The 22,918-nt window shown below is 40.3% G+C and overlaps 1 protein-coding gene across 1 annotated transcript in view; it reads left to right on the top strand.

The window, feature by feature from the left end:
* svild (supervillin d) overlaps positions 1–22,918 on the top strand; it is a 43,823-nt gene that overhangs the window by 6,658 nt on the left and 14,247 nt on the right. The window contains exons 2-8 of the mRNA XM_062442033.1: positions 5,732–6,267; positions 10,380–10,414; positions 14,466–14,527; positions 16,756–16,850; positions 18,010–18,115; positions 19,435–19,871; positions 20,187–20,322. Of these exons, the coding sequence (XP_062298017.1) occupies positions 5,879–6,267; positions 10,380–10,414; positions 14,466–14,527; positions 16,756–16,850; positions 18,010–18,115; positions 19,435–19,871; positions 20,187–20,322 (1,260 nt within the window). The 5' untranslated portion in view covers positions 5,732–5,878. The remainder of the gene's footprint in view (positions 1–5,731; positions 6,268–10,379; positions 10,415–14,465; positions 14,528–16,755; positions 16,851–18,009; positions 18,116–19,434; positions 19,872–20,186; positions 20,323–22,918) is intronic.

Below are 22,918 nucleotides of genomic sequence, written 5' to 3'. Positions count from 1 at the left end.
TCCCATCCCTGTCAGAATCAACCCTTGAATCTCTCTTTCTCTCTCTCTCTCTCTCTGTCGACGCCCATTTCAGCAGGATGAAGTGTTCCGCTCTACTATTGCAATTAAAACGTCATTCTGCCTGCGGTTGTGAGGCAGGATACTTAAACCACCTTTAGTGCTGAAAGATCGCTTTTTTAAAATGAGAAACACATTGGCCATCAGTATGTGGTTGATTGTTGTATGAGGGTGGCTTCAAAGACAGTGACACACCCGAGACCCGCCCTTCTCCCCTACTGTTTTCTGATGCATATATTTGGCTGAATGTGTTGGTTAGAGACCAATGCTTGACATACAATCTGTGGAAGATGGAGTTGTGGGTTAGGGACTGGTGACCTGTACTCAGGCCTATCAGCTTTCAATGGCTGCAGTCATACACACTCATGCAGACCAATTATACACAACACACTGTATACTGTACTTCAGAGGAATTCAAAGAAAAGCAGTCTAGTATGTAACTTTCTCTGGATGCATATTGAATCAAGTAAAGGTAAGATGTTAATGGGATGATTTCCTTTAACCTTGAATAGGATTTTTTGTGGTCTTTTGTAGACTGCAGTAGTGACACAGATATTTAGGATAGTTGGGGATAAACATGATGCTACTAAAGTGATGAAACAACACTTTTAAAGCTCACTCACATATCTTTGTCTGGTCAAATTGTTGTGATACTTCCAGGTTTTGCATTACTCTTTTTTATGATCCCCAAACTTGCCTGAAAAGAACATCTATAAAAATGGACTGTCTTTTTTTTTCTCTCCCTGCTGTGTCCACAGTCTGTGCACTGGCACCTGGTTTTCTTAGCGGAGCAAAGTTTCCACTCTCCACCCTCTTCCCACATGAAGAATGCGTGTCAGGAGCTGGCTGTGTCTTTAACTGCCTCCTCTCTTTTTGTACAGAAAAGGAAAGTTAATGTCTGATGCTTACGGTGGATTCCTGAAGGTTTACAGTTGCAAAAATGTTGTCATAATACACTTTTTTTTTTTTGCTGCTGAACAGATACCATGTGTACTGTCATTTTTACTATTAGCACAGACTTGCAGAGTTGGACTTCTTCAGTCTAATAGCTATCAACATGCTTGTAGTTTCAGTTTTAAATCTCAGCTGTGTTGACAAAGGTTTCAAGATAAGATAAAAGATTAAAACAAGACTGACGGGGGGAATTCCATTTAAGCCAAAGTGAAATTACTGTATAACAAACAGTAGCAGGACACATTTCTACACTTGTTTGTATACGGTTGGTCATTTTCTGTGTTACTTTGAGTTCTATGACCCCTGACTTGTAGGCAGCTATAGGTTAAACGTTAAGGTTGACACAAGACCTTAAATGTTTGCTAAACAAAGCTTGCGTGCACATTGACTGGACCCGGCACCAATAAAATTGCTTTGTCTCGTCAAGCTTTAGTTTACTTGAAGAAAACCCATGAATTTTTAATACAGTGAAGATTCCCTACCTTTCCCATGTAAATCCACTGTTTATGAGTAGGGTGTATCCTGCATTCTTGCGCTGTCCTCTTGTGTGGACATGTGAATTCTGGGAAAAGAAGAAAAAAAATGCAGACCACTGTGCTACAGGTCAGTCTTCACCTCTGAGGTTGCTGTCTGTCTGAACCTGTTACTTAATGTATGTTTCCTATGGATGTGTGGCAGTTTTTCTTTTCCCATCACCAAGTTCTGTCTTGTAGTTTGTACTTGCTTTGAGCCTGGTACACACAGGGATGTTGACAGAACTCCTTTTGGGCATAAAAGAGACTTATCAGTGAGAATCAAAGCGTAGTATCAAAAACTCCAGCCAGTAACGTGTTGAGAATTGAAAGATATCACATCAAATCAGCGTTCAAATGTCTTGGTTGTTGCAACTTCTGCATTTGTGGTTTATTGCGGGCGTTAGCAGGCCTAAAACAGGTATTATGTAACATGAAGCAACTGCTTGTAATTGCAGGAGGAGTAAATGTTTTTTTTTAAAACATGACTATCATGGAGTAAACAGACTTGCAAGAGGATATGATGAGACTAAATCCAATACTGTGTTAAGTGCAAATGGGATGTCTGGCTGTTGAACCCATCCAAAGTTTTTCTCACTGCCGTAAACAGTCTGCTCTCGTAAGAGCGTTCTGGATATTTGCCAGGTTTGTGAGTAACATTTCCTGATTTAATTGAGCTTTTATGATGGAGGATATGGGGCACGGTCAGGAAGTGAGACACTTGGCCTTTGTTGAGACAGATCTTCCTCTCATAGCGAGTAACATTTCCCTATGGGCTGCAAAGGGTCAGAGAACACACAAGCTATTAGAAACTGAAGATTTGCTTTGTTTACATGCCTTAGGGGAAGAGGAATAATATTGCCCGCATGAATTAGCAGCAAGGACTGGTGTAACTGTATATTACGCAAGACGGATGCACTTTTATTGATGAAGCAAAAGTGCAAAATAGTTTGAAGAAGCTGTTTTTTTTCCCCATTCTGTTCATCAACAAACCCTTAGTTATAAAAATGAGTCTTTAAAAAAAAAAATAATAATTTTAGCCAAATTAGCTCATTTATCTTCCTCCATCTCATGCAAATGGAAGTGAAACCAACTTTATAATCTTTTACTGGATCAATACTCACATGGGTTTTTATTTAAAGCGCTCTGAATGTGTGTTGCTGCACGTGCCTGCCTGCACTGTACGTCTTTTTATTTCTGGAGAAATATCCATAAATAGGTAAAGACACCTTGGGTTGTTTTGGCAGTGTTAAAACCACAACCAAAACAAATGGGTAAGTTAAGTTCACATTTGCTGATAGGGGTGATGATTTTTAATGTATGACTCACTTTTAGTCCCAGTTGTTGCTTAAAATAGCAGTGGCAGCTTCCAATCAAAGCAACCTCGATATTTTGGGTCTCCATGGACAAGCTTTAGTGTACTGTTTAGCTCTCCTTTTATAGGTAGTGACCTAGGTGAATTATGTAAGAGTGTGCGTACTCCTGAAATCAACATCAAGCCTCAGGATCCTTTTGCCTTCATAAGGCAATTCACATGAATCTGAGTGACATGTTTGAGTTAAAGACATCTGCATTAGGTTTTGATGAGGAAAATGGCAGTTAAAATAAACCATTTCTTGTAATGATAAGCTTTTTAACCCTTGAGCAGACATATAACTCCCTTAACATGCTTTTCTTATTGAGTTGTGGATTTCTTGAAGGCTTTAGCCTGGGTAGTAGTGGATTTACTGCTACCAATTGATTATGCCTGCATATTTAATAGGCCATTTGGTTTTCATATCATACTGTAAAATTCCATTTTATAAAACTTTAACCCCATCTGATTCCAGTTACATTCCCAGAATATATTTGAGCTTTCTTTTCTGGCCAAGTTTAATTGGATATGGATACTTGTAGCTGGACTGACTGGAGCTGAAGTGACCAATGTGGAGTTGTTAATTTAACAAACAGATGGTGAATTGTATTTAGACCATACATTTCCCAATGTGCAGGTGTCTTATTCATTGCTTATAACAAGGACCAGATAACATGTAATCATGAAACGGCTATAAATGGCATTGGAGGCGATGTGGTTCCACATTGTTTGGCCAAGCCCTGTTATGTTAGGTGGAGGAGGGATGGGAGAGCTTCAGCTGGAGACTCACACACATTCATGTGCACACATGCACAGATTTCCTGTGTATCTTTCAAAGCCATATTTTTTGATGGGAACCAAAAGTTCCTGGTTGTATTTTACAGCGCAGCAGGTGGTCACAGGTCAGCACGAGCGCCCTGGAGACTTGTTAAAGCATGTCATCATTACAGAAAATGTTCTTGGAGTCAACTCATGTATAACATTACATCGTCCAGTAGGGGTGGAAATCGCAGATGAACTCACAATATGATACGATCACAATATTATTTCCACAATATCACAACAAAGGTGAATCTGTGATACACAATATATCACGATAACTGCTAGTGAAGAGGAGAGAAAAAATATTTCAAGGAGCAGGAAATAGTCAGGTAATGTACAGTGTTTGTTAAACAGTCATTAGTTTTATAGAAAAGAAACTCTGCTAACTGTAGCCTCAGTTAGTGCCTTTCACAGAGATGCTGGTAGAGTTAGCATGTCTGAAAAGAGACAACAGAGAGGTAATGTCTTGCTAAGATTTATGGCAGTAAACACACAATCTGCCGATACATATTCAGGGCTGATGAGTGCCAAGGGTAGGCTAAACAAACCTACCAACCCAACCAACGGAAGCTAATAGTACTAGCCAATGAGAGACATAATTAGGTGGGTCATGACTTATCCATCCTGGGGAAAAAAAAAATTGGCACACCTGACAGCTTTTGGGGCTAAGCTGCTCACTCTGCAACACAGAAACTTGTATGTGCTTCTAGTTACTTTCAAAGCTCCAGCTGCTCATGGCTGTTATTTTGCTTGCATTTCTTCTCTTTTGTCACCTACTATTGCCAACCGTCTGTTCAGCGCTTCCAAAAGTAAGTAGAGGATAGTGGTGGTGTGTTTTTGAAAAAAAAAAGTATGAATACTTGTTGTCTATCAATAACATATCACATGTGGAAATATTGTGGTATGTTGCAATATTATGTTTTGTTTTTTACCCCCACCCCTATTGACACACCTCCCCTACTTCTGTTTCTCCATACATCTGTTCCTGGCCATAAATGTGAGAATACATGTGCTGAATTAACTCATTCCCTGTTATTGGAGGGATACATCAGGGCAACATTAAGCTTCTGCTCCACTAACATACAGTAAATACACCTCCATCTGTTCATATCGCTCTTTCCCTTCGTTTTTTGGCTTTCTTCAGACAGAAGCCCCAAAGCATCGTTAGCATACTTGTGCTGTGAGAAATGTCTGTGGAAAAGCCCTCGGTGTGGAACAATCAGAAACTGCACACTCATAATTTTTTACTGCTGTTGTCAGCTGGCGATGCGTTTAAGCGAGTGAAAATTTCAAGACCTCCGCAACCGAGCCATATGTGGTTTTCTGCTCTGTGAATGCTTAATGGAACAAAATGAGCTCAACTCAACCTCCTAATTTTTACCTCCTAAATTTAACCCACTAGGTAATGAACAGTCAAAAGTTATTAAATACGGGACTTCTTTTATTGCACGAGATGTAGGAAGGAGATGTTTAAAATATTATCCTTTTCACGGTCACAGAAGGCTGAAACCTATCCCAGCATGCATTGGTTAAGAGGCCGTGTACACCTCTGGAGAGGTTGCAAGTTTATCAGAAGAATAACATGTCGACAGATGAACACAACCACACTCAGTTTCTCATGCATTGTGTTTATAGTAAATACTGAGTCATTATGCAGTTGGATTCTCTCTCTCTCTCTCTCTCTCTCTCTCTCTCTCTCTGTCTCTCTCTCTCTGTCTCTCTCTCTCTCTCTCTCTCTCCCCCCCACCTCTTTCCAACTGAGGCGATGGAATAGAGGTTATATGAGAGTCTCAATGCGGTGGTCGGCTGTCTTTGAGCAGAGCTGGCTGACATCATTCTCACAGGGGGGTGTTAGGCAGGGCAGGGCTTGACTTTCAGCTGTACAGCTCAGCCAATTGTGTCCAGCTTCCAGTGAGGCTGGAGGTGTGTATGAGTGTGTGTCCTGGTACATTCAGTTTTGCTCAGTGTTTGAGAGCCTGTTGCTGCTGTACAATCATGACACATTAACATTGTCTTCCTTTCTTGTTTACAGCACTAGGATGATATTTATGGAGTGAGACACTGCTGTCAAGGGAGATCTGCAAGAAAGTTGATCTACATATCTGGGTTAGGACAACTGAAGAAGCAACTTGGAATCTCCTCACTTGCATTCAAACCCTAAACTGCTCTGAACTGCAAAATGGATGGAATAGACACCTTACAGAGCTCGGCCCCAGAAACCAAAGCTGAGCGAATTGCCCGCTACAAAGCAGAGAGGAGGAGGGAGCTGGCTGAGCGCTACGGCAACACGGAAGAATACTCCTCCAAATATGTCCGCAGGGACAGGAAAATCGGCGACTCGATTGAAACGGTGTCTTCATCGACCAAGGAGAAGGAAAAATATGAGGACAATGGATCAGAGCAAACGTACACCAGGAGGGGCCTCAGGAATAAAGTTGCAGAGCCCGAGAAGCACACTGATGAGGAGCCCACTCCGGAAAAAGAGGCTACCACTCACCTTAAAACAGACACAATCTTATCGTCTAAATCAGAAGCCGTCACTTCCATGAAGACGTCCTCTTGTTTCAGGTGAGTTCATTCACATTGTTTATACTTACATACCACACCACTATTGCTCATTCTTCATGCAACAACAGTCACAGTCTCTTTGACAGCAGGCTTTTTCCCCCGCCTTCGAGTGTTGCATACAGAACAGCTAAGATCACTTTCATCCTCAGACACGTCTAGCATTCCTCTGCCCTAAGTGGAAGCTAATATTTAATGAAATCATCAATAATTAATTAATATAGATTGTTGCATATAAAATGTATCTTAGTGTTGACAGTAGAGGCAGAAGCTCCATGACCTCTGTTTAGTCTGCTCAAACTTACATTATATAGTTCTTAATGTAATGTTAATATAGTAATGTGAACCTAAAACTAGATTTCAACAAATAATGACTGTTAAGTTTACTGTATAAGGCTAGCTGACCCAAAATGACTGAAGAGGAGGAAACAAGTCGGCACATTCAGAGAACACTTCGTGCTATCTTCTGTGTGAAGTAAACACCACTGCTAAGACTTCCAAAATTGGCCATGTGTGCAAAGCCAAGGACTGCCACATTTATTTTGCCATGGTATGTTTTGCTTTAATGACTTGCAAGCTGGTTGTTTTGGTTCACTTTACACTCGTGTGGGGGGGGTGCGAGACTCACATGTTTAACAGATCTGGGGAATAACAAATCAGTCTTGGAAGACCTTTTTTCTTTTTTCTTCTCATTGGATGCCAGGAATGCTCAAAGCGTTGTACATAGATGGAGCAAAACATGTCCAGTCGTGGGTCTGGGGATGTTTTAGCTGTAATCAAGCTTCGGATTCTACTGTGTGCACGTAGCCAGGCTTGTCTGTTCTTGACAAACAGCCGGAGGGAATGAGGGGGAGAGAGGGAGAGAGAGAGAGAAGAACCGAGATGGACAAAAGTTTTGAGATGTGTCAGAGATTGGGTCTTGGGGGGATAGATGTACTGTGCTGTCAAGTTTTCATGCCTTCTGCTTAATGAAGCAGCATATAGATAGCTGTGATTGACGCATCTTCAATAATATGGGTCAAGACTTGGAGAGGAGGGCATTGCTTGTGTTGTAATACTAAATGAATACGTGCGGTGTGACAGGTTTTGAGCAGATCTCAGCTATCAAGTGATTAACTGGATAATCTCTCATGGCAAAGGTTTATTTTCAAAGAAATTTGTTCAATGTGCAAGATTCAGTATTAAAATGAATCTACTTTAAGAATCCTTAAAACATGACATTCTGTAATTAAGCATAAGTTTTAACTGTGTATATTAATCAATTTGGATTAAATTTAGTTTTTTGCACATTATGTGTTGGTTAACCACTGCCAGAAAAAATATGTGACAAAATACAGAGTACAGTCACACAAAATGCTGTGGACGACTTTTTTTTATTTAATTAAAGAGAGGAACAAAGGCAGGCTGACTTGTCAATGTGTTGTCTTGCATGCCTGTCACGTTAGCTACTAATCTTGTCTGCTCTGTTATGACGTTCTCTGCATTGTCTCAATCCAGCTGTGCGGTCTTGTGTGCACGCACGCTTATGCAACACATAGGATTAGACCGAGCAACCGTATAGGAGCCATTGTTATTAGTCTCTTTTCATCAGCATATGCCCAGATATTATTGGTTAATTCATATATTATGCTTTCACCATCATTTCCTGGAGTTGTTGGACAACATTAATACAGTGCATTATTTCCCTGGTTGACTTTCATGTATTCTCTGATAAGAACTTGGCACATATCCACGGATTCGTCTTAGATGTTTGCGGGTGTCTGTTACAGGAAACTGGGACTTGGCTGTCCCAGCGATAATAAAACGTGACAATGCAGAGAACGTCAATCAACATGTTTATCTGACACAGACAGAAATCCTTCCCCTGTGAAGTTGCAGTTGAAGAGTTACATTCCCCAAGCACTGCATGTTGACATTTATTTCAAATCTTCACTTTGCAATTTAAGAAATATTCTGCGCTGTCCCACAATTGAACTTGATATCTGTTTCAATTAAATGCAGTCTCGGCCCTCTGGCTGTCTATCTGAGCGACTGCCTTAATCTTGTTTCACAAAGAAAAGTATGGTTCCTTAGTTTGGTGGTTAATGTTATCAGCTGAAACTAGACAAGTAGTAGTACATAGACAAGAGCACTGTCTGTACAAAAAAAAAGTCTTTATCTAAAATGTATTTTTGTTATGACCATAAAAAGAACTTGTCGTACTTCAGTTTCAGAGCAGTCCATTCAAACTATACAAGATTGTACAATCTTGAAGTGTGCATAATGTTCAAAAAAAGATTGTGGGAGTTGGAATTAAGTTTTAGGAAATTAAAGTTATATATCATATCCTTCACAAGTGGGAAAGGTATATTGTGGTATTTTGGGTTGGATGTTCTGTGTGTTAGCAGTGTTGTTAGCATAGGTACTAAATGCCAGTAATTATACTTCCGGCATGTTGGGGTTAGTCAAAAGCTTTGGAATCTGAAAAAGACTGAGTGATTATTGTTTACATGGCTGAATATTTACAGTACAGAGTGTAAAAAAAACAGTACGTGCCATATGAGGAAAGGATGGCAAATATGTGTGCTAATTAGAGACCACAAGACTTAAATCTTTTAATTATGCCAAAGTCATGATTATAACTTATAACTAACTTTAATGTCATTCTGTCTTTCTGTTTGCCTGTTTCATGTAGTTTTCTGTGAGTGTGACATAATTTTAAATAGAGCAAGAGTGAGGAAGTGTTTGATTAATGACTTGCCTGCCTCGACTTGAATGTGTGTTTAGCTTGTCTCTCTTAAGCGTTCCTCATTACTGTCTGTACTGTTGCTCCCTGGTTAGTTTTTATGGTTGCGTATGACCCCTTCCCCTCAGCCAGCAGTCAAAATGTGGGCGGGGTTGATGAAGTGCCACCAGGCCCTGCGGTCACAGAGGAGTGTGTAACTGAGACAGCTAAGGGTAGTCTGTCTAATAACCTAGGTAACTTTACTGTAGTGCTTTTAGTCAAGTATGTTATAGTATACTTTGTGTATTACATAGCCACTGTTTGCTATGCATTACGTAACTGTCATTATTGTTCATATTTCCCAATATGTGTAACTACACCATTAATTCCTCTGCTTGGCATATTTGGATTTCCCATTATATCACTAAGCTCTAGTGAGGGGTGCCAACCCAAAACCGACAAAACTCTACCCAGTAGCCAAACCCAAGCCCAAAATGACTCCTAATAAGATACTGCTGTAAGAAATACTTTTCAACAATGCTTTAGGACTTTTTCCTACACCTACAGATGCACAGTACACACTACAGTATACCTTCATTTAAATCATTAAAGCTTCTTCTTTTCCATCACACACAAAACATTTAGGTTTAAGTGCAGTTTTCAGTGAACAGCTTCACATCAGAGGCTTTTCTCCCATCGCTCTCACATGCAGCATATCATGATAAATTAAAGCTTCAGGTTACTGTTTGTTGATGTCGTGCTCAACATTGTGTGTTTGCAGTGTTTTTAATGGAGCGTAACGGGGAACAACAACAAAATGATCGAAAATGGATCAGACTCAGACAAACTGAGAGTTTTTGTCTGGAAAAGAAATGTCTGGATTGGTTCTGATAGTGTGGATCATCTTGGGGTCATCTCTTCTTCTTCAGTGACCTTTGACCCCTCCAGCTGTCCACAGCGATTCTCTATTGTGTTTAAAATGGCCCTCTCCCCTCCTCCTGTTACATCATCTCTGCTACCCCACAGGCAACTGCTGTTCCCATCCATATTTAAAGCACATTACTTAGAGATGAATGACTATCTTCAAATGCTACAAAGGCATTGCTGTTATATCATTGTTGACATGGGTTTGGAAGAGCAGCATCAGTAAATTTTGCAGGATGTCGTGAGGCACAGGCTTTCTCCAGCCTGTTGTTAGTTTGGTTTTATACTGCATCAGGTTTTTCTTCTGTGGCTTGTGTCCATTTATGGATTAAAGTAGTGTATAAGACTTTATTTATTAAATTTTCTGTCTAGTTAGCGAGCATCCATTGTAGTAGCTATGTAATTTCTGTCATCACTTCAGTATGTTAGAAAGTGACCTCATGTTTCTGTGTCTCTCGCTCTTTCTCTCTCTCTCTCTCTCTCTCAGGCCGCTGGAAACCGATGACACAGAGGAGCCGAAGGGTAAGACGACTCTCCACTTTCACTGCACTCAGATCCTCTATTGTTCCACAGACTGCTTTTAGGGATGTCCCGATCCGATATTTGGATCGGATCGGCCGCCGATATTAGCAGAAAATGCATATCAATATCGGATCGGCCTGCACGGGAAAATCCCGATCCGGACTCCCGATCCAGTTTGTTTTCAAAACTCCGGTCCATGTTTTCCAGCACACCGATCCATTCCATTTTTTTTCAGCTTTTCCCCCCAAATCCGGTCCGCGTTTTTCAGCACACCTAGCGACCTGTCCAGCATCCCACTATTTATTTTCTACTCAGCTTTTTTGTGTGTTTTGTTTTTTTAATACAGTTTGCAATATTGTTTGCACTGATGGCTTTTTAAGCCTTGGTTTACACTCTTGTTGTTCAAGAGAAGAGCATTGATGCCAATTCAGTTTGTGTGGTTAATTGACTATTTATTATTTTGTCTATTTTGTGTTTATTTAACCCTGTTAAGAATAAACAGGTCAGCTTCTCATTACCAACCATTGTGGATTATTCAAACTAACCTAATTAAGTTGGCTAGTTGTTCTTAAGAGTAAAACCCTTTTCAACATGAGTATAACAACAAAATAAGTAAATATCTTTAATCTTTAATACATGCTTGGATCGGCCGGTATCGGTATCGGCCTATGCTAAAAGCTAAAATATCGGTATCGGATCGGAAGTGCAAAAAGCTGGATCGGGACATCCCTAACTGCTTTACCTCTGAACTCATTCAGGTTCCCTCTAATGCTCACTGTTGAAGGAATACTGAGCTCATGTCTGATATCAGATCGCCTACCTAGTTTATAGACTTGTTCTTTGTTTTTTTTAATACTCTGCCACTGAGGAGGAGTAAAAGAAAACCAATATACTGATTTTATTTGGTTCTGCTTTTGTCCGCTGTGTAATTTAAAGTGAACGTTTTTCCTCAGGCGATGGTTTTCTTTTACAAAAAAAATGAGCGAGATAATGTTTGGCACGTGCCTGCAGTTTTTGTTTAAAGGTTGTGACTTTTTGGGTGTATGCCCTTACACTTGTGTGTCCTTCTGTGCAAATGTTAGATCATATGCAATTACGCTGGAAGCTTTCAGCCAGCTAGCATTGTGGACTAAATTTGGAGCTTGTCACATTACAGAGAAGAAAATGTGTGAGTTTACACGTGAACTGCTGGCTGCCTCTCTGACTTACATTTGGCCACCTGAGCTCGAAGAGTCTAGCTTTATGCCTCTTTAGCTGATTGTTAACCTATCTGCCTGTACTGTATGTGTTCCCCTACATATGTATTTGATTTGGTTGCCTTGCTTTGTGTTTGCTTATTTACCACACGGTGGTGTGTGCGTATGTGCTACACTGCACAAGAGAAAGACGGTGACAGCGAGGTGACAGGAAGGCCCCAGGAGCAAAACAGCAGGGCTGTTCCTGTATTTGAGGCCATTTGAAACAGTGTGCAACATGTTGTATTTGTACAATGATGTAGACTGACATTTTTTTAAGTTAATCAGGAAGTCTAGTTGACCAAGTCCAATGATTTTCAAAAGAATACAATTTTTTTTCATGGGAGCTAAAACTGGAATTTGCATACAGTGTGTTGTAAGGTGTGACTGACGCAATGATGTTACAGCACATACCACTTCTCTAGTTCGTCGCCTTTTCTGTAAGAATCAAAATGAGGTTTTCAATCTATCTTTAAGTCATTCATTGAAAAGTTGCCAGTTAGATACTTTTTACATACAATGATTCATCATGTAAAAGTGCACAGTAAGCAGTAAGCCGTGAATTCATGTGTGAATAAAACACAGGTTTTATCCAAATAGTGATCAGTATACTTGACAGGTTCAGATGCTTGTTGTATTCTGCTGACCATCATATGTTGACATTGCATGTTGCTGCTGTTGTTTAAAACTGACTAAAATCCTGTCCAGCACTTACATAAAAAATGCCTGGCATATGTTGGTTGTATATAAACTGAGTAGAGAAACAAATAACAACAAATAACTAGTGTATTTCACCTCCTTAGTGAAATTGCACCAGAAAGAAAGAGAGAGAGAGAGAGAGAGAGAGAGAGTGTGTGTGTGTGTGTGTGTGTGTGTGTGTGTGTGTGTGTGTGTGTGTGTGTGTGTGTGTGTGTGTGTGTGTGTGTGTGTGTGTGTGTGTGTGTGTGTGTGTGTGTGTGTGTGTGTGTGTGTGTGTGTAAATTGGCAGTGCCTTCACATGGCTGACAGAGCTTCCCATCCAAGCTGGCAGTTGACTCAGTTCTTTGAGCCAGAACGCCTCCCATGGCTGCATCAAGGCTTTCCCGGAGTCCTCAACTATCCCACAAGCTAGCAGTGCAGACAAACACCCAGATGCTTCATACTTATTATATGCCTATCTGCATGTCAAAGTGTCCTTGGGCCAGACACTGAACCCTAAATTGCTCTCAATGGTTGCAGCAGAAACATTGTAAATTGGTTTATAAATGCATCCATTTAGTTACACATGCTTACTGTCATGTTCAATAAGCTCAGAATGATTGCGGAGCATTATGTCTGCTGCTACCTGCATAACATACAGTAGGTCATACATATTGTATGTATGATACATGTAAGACACTCATGGAGAAAGGCAGGTCTGTTGTAAGGCATATAATGCAAAGTAATAGACTCTACACTGATCCTTATATCCTCCTGGCTAATATTCATATTCATGTAGACTATCGGTTAATTCCTGATCAAAAGCCCATCCAATGATTTCTCTGCAACTGTAACTGAGCAGTTTTGGGAGATGGATGAACACACTCGCTAAACGTAAGTGGTGGGTTTTCCATCACTTGAGTTTTTCTTTTAATATCTCTCTTCTGCATTTGGATGGATGATTATGTAAAAAAGATTGGACAGAAGTCAAAACTAAAAGAGTACGCTCTCGAGAATCAGCAGTCTGCAATGCTTAGTGTTTCATCATCTGTAGTAAATCATGCTACGCTCCGGACAGCAGGACAGCCAGAAAACATAACTCAAAACTAGAGTGTAAGCCTTCAACAGATTAAAGAATCTGAGTTTGTCCGAGACTTTCCATTATTCGGATTTGTTTGTTCCTTGGTTTTCTTTGGAGGGGGGCCATTTTGGCTTAAAATGCTGTATTGTCAAGTAATAAAAACAGGAGTGGGAGGATGATATTTGGTGTGGTGACTTTAGAGACTTGCATTGTTTAGGAACAGCACTCAGTTTAATAGTTTTCTTTTGTTTAGATTAGGATATTCTATTCCCAGGGCAGGGTCTTATTCGACAGCTTACATGAGGAATTATTACTTTTCTTTCGCACGTATGCAAACACAAGTACATTTATTCCTCTTTTTAAAAATAATATTATCTTACCTTCAAACTCTTGAGTCACTGATAGAGAGAGATGAGGATTTAGCTTTCTCTGGATGTCTGAATCGTAGTCTGTTTCTCATCCTGAGGCGGGGGACATATCGCTCCATTCATTTCCTTTACTGATCCAAAGACACCTTAGATGCATTGGTGAAGCCAATAAGATTACATCCTTTCAGTTTTCCTGTCTGCATTTTTTTACAAGTGAGTAAAAACTCCACTTGACCTGGAAAGGGTCTGTTCTCTCTCTCTCACTCGCTTTCTTCATGTGCAGTTGTATTCTATATTCATAAAAAAAGAAAGTGTGTGTGATTGACCACATTTGACCTCGCCATCTTCCAAACCATCAACAATGTGTTACTTTGTGGATGTCGAACACACACTGTCCATCTTAAATCTTCATTCTCAGGTGACAGCCAGCCTGATTGTGTGTTACTACACTTGCAGAAAGCAGTTCTTAGCATTCTTTGAGCAAATACCTTCTTACTGTTGTATTCATGGTCAACCTTGTGTGTGTGTGTGTGTGTGTGTGTGTGTGTGTGTGTGTGTGTGTGTGTGTGTGTGTGTGTGTGTGTGTGTGTGTGTGTGTGTGTGTGTGTGTGTGTGTGTGTGTGTGTGTGTGTGTGTGTGTGTGTGTGTGTGTGTGTGTGTGTGTGTGTGTGTGTGTGTGTGTCTTACAGCTGACGAGAAGCCTGTTGACTCAGCCAAGAGGAGCATAACTTCCAAGATGTCTCTGTTGAAGGTAGGGTATTTCCCATTTACCGTCTGACTCACTTGATCCAAAGATTTTGTATTGTGTGGCTGAGTGTGTGGGTGTGTAGGACTGAGGATGTATCACACTATATTTATCGTATGACATGTCATTTTATTTGTGTCTAACTAGGTACCCCAAAACTGACTTAAGCTTGATTGTTTGGTTTCTTTTACTGTTTTTATAGAAAATAGATTTAAAAGACTTCATGTGAGGCCCAGTTTGTCTTCTCTAGCTATAGAAAGCACTTATCACAGACTTGCTCCTACCTCCAAGCTTCCTTTTTTTTACCCAAATTTAAATTTCATAACTCCAAAAACTGCCAATGTAACAGTGCGCAGTAAATCAAGTCCAAAGCTTTAAAATATTAATTTAAAACCAATGAATGATGTCACACATGGTATGTCTACTTTTCTGCAGTCGTTGGTAATTCTTTTCATTTTCCTCACTGATTTACTCACGACCTTTTCCAGTGCATCTGGTGTATGCTTCAACCCCCATTTTTTGGAAGATTGCTCCATTAATAACAAATTAAGCTGTTCCATAAAGCGCTGAGCTGTCCTGCACCTGGATGCGCACTGTGGCCAAAGTCATGACTTCACGAACGCAGTCCATGGAGGTCTTAAGGCAGTGATGGGAGGAAAAGTATGGAGGGCTAGAGGATGCACTCAGGAACAAAACCTTGTCCCCAATCCTAATGGGAGATATAGACATGTACTTAAAAATGAATGAGTATCAGGCTTTCCCAGGCTGCTTAGATTTCAGAAGTGGTTAGGTTTCATGATATTAGATGTAAATAGCTGTTCTAACTTGGCCTTCACAGACCAGGAGCAGTGCCAAGCTTGGCCAAGTGAACCCAGATGGCAGCACAAACCTGCTGGGAAAGTGGACTCCCATGAAGAGGCTATCTTACAATCACTCTACGCTCTTCTTTTTTTCTTCTCCTTTCTCCTTCTTTCTATTTTTTCTCTCCTCCCAAATCTGTTATTTTAAGGTTCACTTCAAAGTCATCAGCAGTGACAAATACCCCTTCACTGTCTTCTCTTTTCCCTTATCACTCTTTTCTCCTCCACGGTCACTGTTGAAAGCCAGTGAGTCAGTGTCTCCAGCAGGAGAGACAGAAGTAGTGAGGCTGCGACAGTACGTCTGCTTTCTAACACAAATGGAGACTATAAAATGTGAACATGGAGACTCCTGAAGGAAGATACAGCTCATTTATAATTTGAATTTCCTGACTCAATTTCTCTGGTTCATAAAAACTTGTTTTGCAGAAGGCGTTGCATTCATGTTGGGTGGAAAATAAGTTTCCTTTTTACAATCTGTCAGCCTCGATTAGTTTGGAAGAAGCCCCTAATTCTTTAAGCGTCTGTATGACGTTTTGTGAAAAAAAGAGCACTGGATTTCTGTTGCTTTCCTCGCAGCTGGAGAATCCACTTCCCCTCACCAGGTCACCCCAGGGCCTCAGTACTATTTACTGACATACAGCTGTGTGGACCACACTGTATGCAGGTTAGACAAAGTCTGACTGATAGACCATTTAGGATAGAAAGACAGTTTAAGTGAGATGCTTAAATCTCCTATTGCATTGAGACTTCTGAATGAATCATTTTCTCGGTTTCTGCTTATCTTATCTTAAAACAAAACTTTCTCCATTTCAGTGGACAGCAAATGTATAGTTTGACAGTGTTTATTTGCATGTATCACTCAGAGTTTTAATTACAAACAGCCTGATCAAGGATGTTGTAAGGTAACAGCCCTACAATGTCAACTGTATCTATCCCCTCAGGTCTTAAAATGGGTTGTGAGTCAGATAGATAGTAGACCTATCGAAGCAATATTTAACCAATGAGAAACATTTTTAAAACTCCAATAGCTCCCTTGAGGGGACTTTGCTTTAATATGGAAAATACAGCACTGGGGCTACTCATCTCTCCCCATTTTAGATTTAGCTGTATGTCCTCGGGGTGGATAGATTTCTCATACTTTGGCTGCTCATTTTTCACAATCACTTAAATAGTATGGCACTGACCTCTGAGCAGTTCTACCCAGCATTAGAGGAGTTAACTGCCTTGCTCAAGTGGAGGGGCGGTGCCTCATTCATTTATTCACTTCACTTACCCAGATTGTCATTTTACAGTTCACGAAGGACTTCCGCAGCATTTTTTCCAAACCTCCAGATCCTAACACTCAGACTACTGTCATTTCTTTGCTACCTGTAGGATGTGGAGGAGACAGAGGATGGCAGCAGTCAAGGTGCCAACGACAAACAAAACCGTCAGCTAATCAGCAGTGACGAAGAGGAATCCTCTACCAGGTGGGCCGATTCAAACTTTTTTTGTTTTTATGCCATCATGGTCAGACCATTCTGCTAAACCAAGTGCATTTAAAATGTTCCAGTGTAGACTTCTCCAATGAAGGAAATGGAGGGAGCTTCACTGTTCGAGTAATGGATTTTTTTATGGGCCGCTGTACTTGACGTATGATGTACACAAACCGATAGAACAAACCGATCCACCTTGAAACTGAGCAGACCGAATGGAGCACAGCAGTAATTACAGGCCAATTGAAAAGAGGTCTAATGACGTAAAGAGCTACAGAGATAAACCAGATAAACCTGCAGTGCTTGCCTCTAATACCAAACACTGTCTTTTAAACATACACACATGCACACGTAGAAGCACACAAACACTCAGGGCTATGCGGTAGCCATGGTGATCCAAACCAGATTGAAGTTAATAGCTGCAGCAGTGAGAGCCAGACTGTATTTAGCACTGAGACCCCTGGAGTAAAGAATCTGGACTGAGTTGGTGTGTGTGTGTGTTTGTATGACAGGTTAGATATAATTTATTTCATCCGTGTCCCTTTTTATCCACATGGACTCCAATAATCCATAAAATGTCCAAATAAATTTCTATTTTGAAGAAGTTAACTTCAGAGAAACAAAAATGCAAAAGAAATTGCTCAGATGACGACAGACATTCTAAAAGCAAATGTAAAATGTTTCCAAGATGATGGTGAAGTGAATATTGTTTCCTTTCAAAGGTCAAAAACACTCACTGATCAAATGGGATGATTATGAGCTTGTGGAATTATTTATCCTGCCAAGTTTTAATGTGGCGTTTTAGTCTCCACTACATAGTGTCTTCATTACTATGCTGGTCTGGTGCCTACATTAATTATAAAGCACCAAATCAGCGACTGTTTATTGAATCTGGCAACAGCTTTGGTGCTAAAAAAATATAAAACAAAACAAAAACCTAATTATATCCCTAACCCTTGAGAATACATCCATAAGAGAATACAGATGTTGTTGTTACATGTCTTTGATTGTGGGTTTGAATTCACCTTTATTCTCCATTATGTAAAGGCTTAACCGTTAATTGCTTATCAATCAAAGGTGTTAACAGTTGTAATTCTTTCTTGTTTCTGTCTGTCTCCACCCTTCTTTGTCCATTTTTTTGCTGATATTTCAGGCTTCCTAAAACTTGTATAAGCAAGGAAATGGAAGAGAAAGAGGCCACAGATGAGTATTCATGGAAGGAGCAGCCTGAATATGATACCACAGTGGAAGAAAAAAAGGTCAGTATTACAGCGTATTTCCATTTTGCATGACAGCTTACGAATTGTAAGGATTTCATACTGCGAGTACGGAGGGTATCTCCAAAAAAATGTCACATGGTTTTCAAAAGTCAATAGCTCAAATATAAAATTGTGATTGTGTTTGGAAAGATCATATTCTCGACCACGGTTGTTTGGCAATTCGGAAACATTTTACCAGATGTGAGCCAATTCCAAAACTCTTACTCACCTGAATTTTGGCTCCATTCTCCTCTGGGTCTGGTTTGGTTTAGGTTTTTTTTATTTTAAAGTTGACGTGTAGATTGTAATTTATGTCACTGATGAGAGCTGTGACACACACACACATTGTCAAACTGCACCACTGATCATCACAACATACCAAGTCATATCACATTCTTAACTCTGAGTTTAACCAAGAGCCTGAACACTATAGTGTGGACAAATGTTATTATGTAATCCAGATGTAAAGAAAGCATGCACACATATGGTTTTCCACACGACAATGCCGACACATATGATGCACTCTGGTGTTTCTCATTTAGTCCGACCACCTCATCATTGCTCTTTCACACCCAGCTGGCCTCAGTATCTCATTTTTCCTTCATCTCCTCTTAAATCAGCACTCTCTCATAACCTTTGACCTGTCAGTAAGTCTGCTGTTGTTCCAGCTGCTGTTGTATCATCTAAGCATTAGCACATTTAACACACACGATGCACAGATAATATGGGTGTGTTTTTTAAATGTATTTTGAGATTTAAATTCATTTAAAATGCATGATCTCATCCTCAAAATGGTTAAAATGTTATGGTATCTTTGACCACAATAGGCTTTTTTTTCTTACAATAGCAACAGTACGAGAGGCAACATATGTTTCTTGTTAACATCATTTTTTTTCTTCATTCTGAAAAGCACAATAAACACATGTAATGTCCCAAACAAGTCTTGCAGATTTATTGACAAAGAACAAATCCTTCAGTCTTTGCTGACACACTGTTTGCTTCTCTTTGTTCCACCCACCTACTTTTGGACTTTAACTTGATTCCTTCTTCTAATCACCATTGTTTCCCATTACTCAAGCTCTACTTTACTTATCTGCACTTTTATGTCCCTTTTACTCACTCACCCCGCTTAGCCAGCCTTTTCTTGATAACAGCTGTAGGTCACAAATCAGAGCTGGTAGTAGTGGTGAAAAAGTGTTTTCACTGTTATTATGGAAACTGTAAATGAGTTGAAATTAGTCATCTTTTCCAGATAAATATAATAGGTGGTAGTTAAAACTCTCTCACCCTTTCTCTACACCTCTTGCCCTCCCTCTAAGCCTGCCTCACTGCAGCGCCAGGACTCTGGGACTCCAGGTATCAAGGGAATCCTAAAGAAAAGCCGCTCCACTAGTGTGGAATCAGACCACAGTGAGGCCTCAACGCCTGAGAGCGCACCAGCCCGACAGAGCAGCGTCACCCTCAGCCACGCTGAGAGCGAAGAAGAAATGGACGGAGAGGAGCAGGAGGAGTTAGAGGAAGAGTTCAGCGGGGAAAATGACAAAGAGGATGAGTCATTCACTGACTATATCACAGACGGAGGGAACTTCAGCATGGACAGACAACAGAGGGAGGGCAGCAGCAGTGGGGGGAGTTTTGAGGAGATGCGGAGTCTCTCGCCTGATGAGAGCCTGGAGAAGACCTCCACAGTATCTGAGGATGTTGAGGACCTGGACAGCAGTTTGGATGGAAGCCAGGGTTCCTCTCTCAACCAGAGGTCATTGGATGTTCACATAACGCATGCATAAAAATGAACAACTAATTATAAGGCCTAAATGACCATAAGTTTGTCTACACAAAGAAAAAAGGAATTAAAAACAAATATTAAATTAAAGTGTCACATTACTATTACAATTTGTTTTAGTACAATATACATTGATAATACAATTACTGCAACAAATATTACCATGAATTTATGACCAATCTGATTACGTAATGGCTAAATACAAGAGAATCCATCATTCACACAAACTTTGGCTCTTTTGTGACTTACATTGAGGCTTTCCATAATACATATGTCTTATCTTTCTAGTCTTGCAGCGTTCAATAGCGGAGAAAGTGAAAAGAAGGATGGACTAAAAAAATCCAAAATACTCGGGGTGACCCCGACAAGGCTGGCTGATCGCTTCAACCAGCTCCAAGATTCTGAAAATGCCTGGAGGAAAAAGGTGAGTGAGTTTTTGTAATTGCTGAACTAACACTTCCTGTGTTTTGTGGGGTCAAGTAGATACTTTATTGCACTGTTAGGATTAATAACAGGTCTACAAGACTTCTTTAACAAAATAAAAGGAGTGCGTTGCTTTTCAAGTGATAATTATCAGTCAACTGGAGGTAATGAGCCCACGCTGATGTACGTTTAGGCTTCCCCTCAGCTTTGTGTGCAGAGAAAGAAATATCTGGCTGTGGACACATTTCTTCCTCTGCTGAATCAGCTTATTTCCCTGAGCTGCTGCCAAGAGGGTGTGAGGTTAGGAGGGTTTGGGGGCGCAGCAGATTTTGGAGTGATGATGCCAGAGATCCAGGGGCTTAGCTAGCCTCCCAAATAGAAAAAGAGGCACGCCCCCCAAACCACCCCTCCCTTCCCCTTGTAAAAATAAAACCCTATACTATGACCAAACACCTGCAAACCTTCCAAGCTAATGCCTGCCTCCTTTTGTAGAATTTTGCACGCTCCTCTCCTCAAAGTTGGGGGGAAAAAAACTCTATCCATAAGCAAGCTTTTGTACTCTATTAAGAATACAAAAGCTTGCTTATGGAATGCAAATGAACATCCAGGTCATAGTCAGAGCTTTACACAGGTAGGCGTGGAGGGTTTAGGAGACACATGCTTAGGCAACTGACATATTTTTACATGGTCCACTTTGTGGGGATAGAAGTGCCTGCAGGTTTCTACATGCTCTTCTTCTCTACAAAAAAGACCACCCCTGAGGAGTATTCAAGTGGAAAAACAACACTAGACCATATAATAACCATTATATGGACAGTGAAAGTAAAGAATGGTACTATTGCAGTGAAAAAACCCTATGTGTGGAACATGGACATTTCCAAAACAGTCAAATGATCACTACGATTGAAATGATGTCATGTTTATTTATACAGGTCATCTCTTGGCTTGATGTCTGTCAAGATCAGTAATCCTCTTGGGGGATTTCTGGTTTGGGCTCATCCTTCATCCAAAGATGAGCTAACCGTAGAATAAATCCACTCGTAGTCTGGAAAAAGCCACTTTATAAGTACATACAGACAGCCAAAAATTTCAGCAAATCCCCAGTCAACTAAATACTGAAGTGTGATGTCATTTTATATTTGTATGGTCCGTTCTCATTATAATAAATCATCACAAAGTCCCCGAAAATTTAGTGTAATCCCATTAATGGCACAGAAACTGCATCTTCAACACTTGCATGCATGAAAGAGGTCCAAACTGGGGTCCAGAAAGTCTGCGGATTTCTTCCTTTTAATTCTATCTGAGGTTATTGCTTGTGAATAGGTCTGGAACCAGCTGTGCAGTCTGGCTACTACTGTACTGTAGAGCTCTGCAGAACTAACTTACATCAGAGCTGCACATAATACATGGTTCGGCTAAATGATTGGAATTGATGCCACAGCGGTGTCAGCTTTGGGGCATTTCCTTGTATGTGCCTATTCTTGGTACGCTTCACTTTGTCTCTTCAGAAAAGGCCATTGGTTTTTATGTTAAGGTATGTCATTTTATCTCACACTGCCAAGCCAGAGCAGATGTTGTTGCTCTTTGGTTGATCTGTGGGAGACCAGGGAATGAAACATGCATGGTACTCACCATGGTCATCTCCAACTAGCTCCAGATGTTTCCTGTTACGCCTGCTAAGCCGTTCTGTTCACCACTGTTATGTTGTAAAATGGGGCCATGTTGTAAATTTTATTTAAATAGAGTCTGGTGTGTTTTAATGATTGTTAATCATAAATTCTGTTGACTGTTGGCAATGTGTCACCGTTTAGTGATTAAAAGCTCTTTTTGTTAATCTAAATACCATTTTCTCATCATATTAAGGTACACATTTTAAAGCGTGTAGATATCCACACATAAAGATATCAGCTAAAGGAAGTCTTACAGTAATACAGTTTCTTTTTTTTTTTAATGTCTGGGTTTCGTTTTCCGGTGATGACTCAGTGACCAGTCTGACTCGTCTTCAACAGTCAAAACACTGACTCCGCAGCTCCCCCACAGATCCATCAGACCATTAAGACTAATGTTTGTTTGGAATTATTGTCCCTGGTGTGTTGATTCCCAGCATGTCTATTTGAGATAATCAGCTAAAGATGAGCCGATTGTCTCGAATACATCATGAGTGTGTTAAATGGGCTCTTTAAATAGGCCATTTAAAAAGACAACTGGTTGCATCGTTTGGGGGGGAAAGTAATGCAGTGAAAGGAGTCGAAGTTTTGAGAGAAAATCCACCAATAGGGCTAGATGTTTTAACTTTCAAGTAAATGGTGAAGCTTGTTTTATACGCTCATAAATTGAAATAATTCATACTGTATGTGCACCGAATTGTGTTAATGGTGTTTGCTCTCTCCCCACACACTGTTATATACAGTGTATTTCCCCTTTCCTTTCTCTCCCATCCTCCCAAACTCTGTGCCATGCTTTAAATAGCCCTGTTTTCTTCTGTGGTAATGCTACATACAACCTGCTCACTCCAGCTGTTGCTTTCTAACATTGCCCTGCTACGCTCTCTTTCCTCTGTTCTTCTCTGTTAATGTACTTTCTTGTGCTCCTTCCTT

Source organism: Scomber scombrus, chromosome 21, assembly GCF_963691925.1.
Source record: "Scomber scombrus chromosome 21, fScoSco1.1, whole genome shotgun sequence".
Lineage (NCBI taxonomy): Eukaryota > Metazoa > Chordata > Actinopteri > Scombriformes > Scombridae > Scomber > Scomber scombrus.
This window is presented reverse-complemented; position numbering and strand designations above follow the sequence as displayed.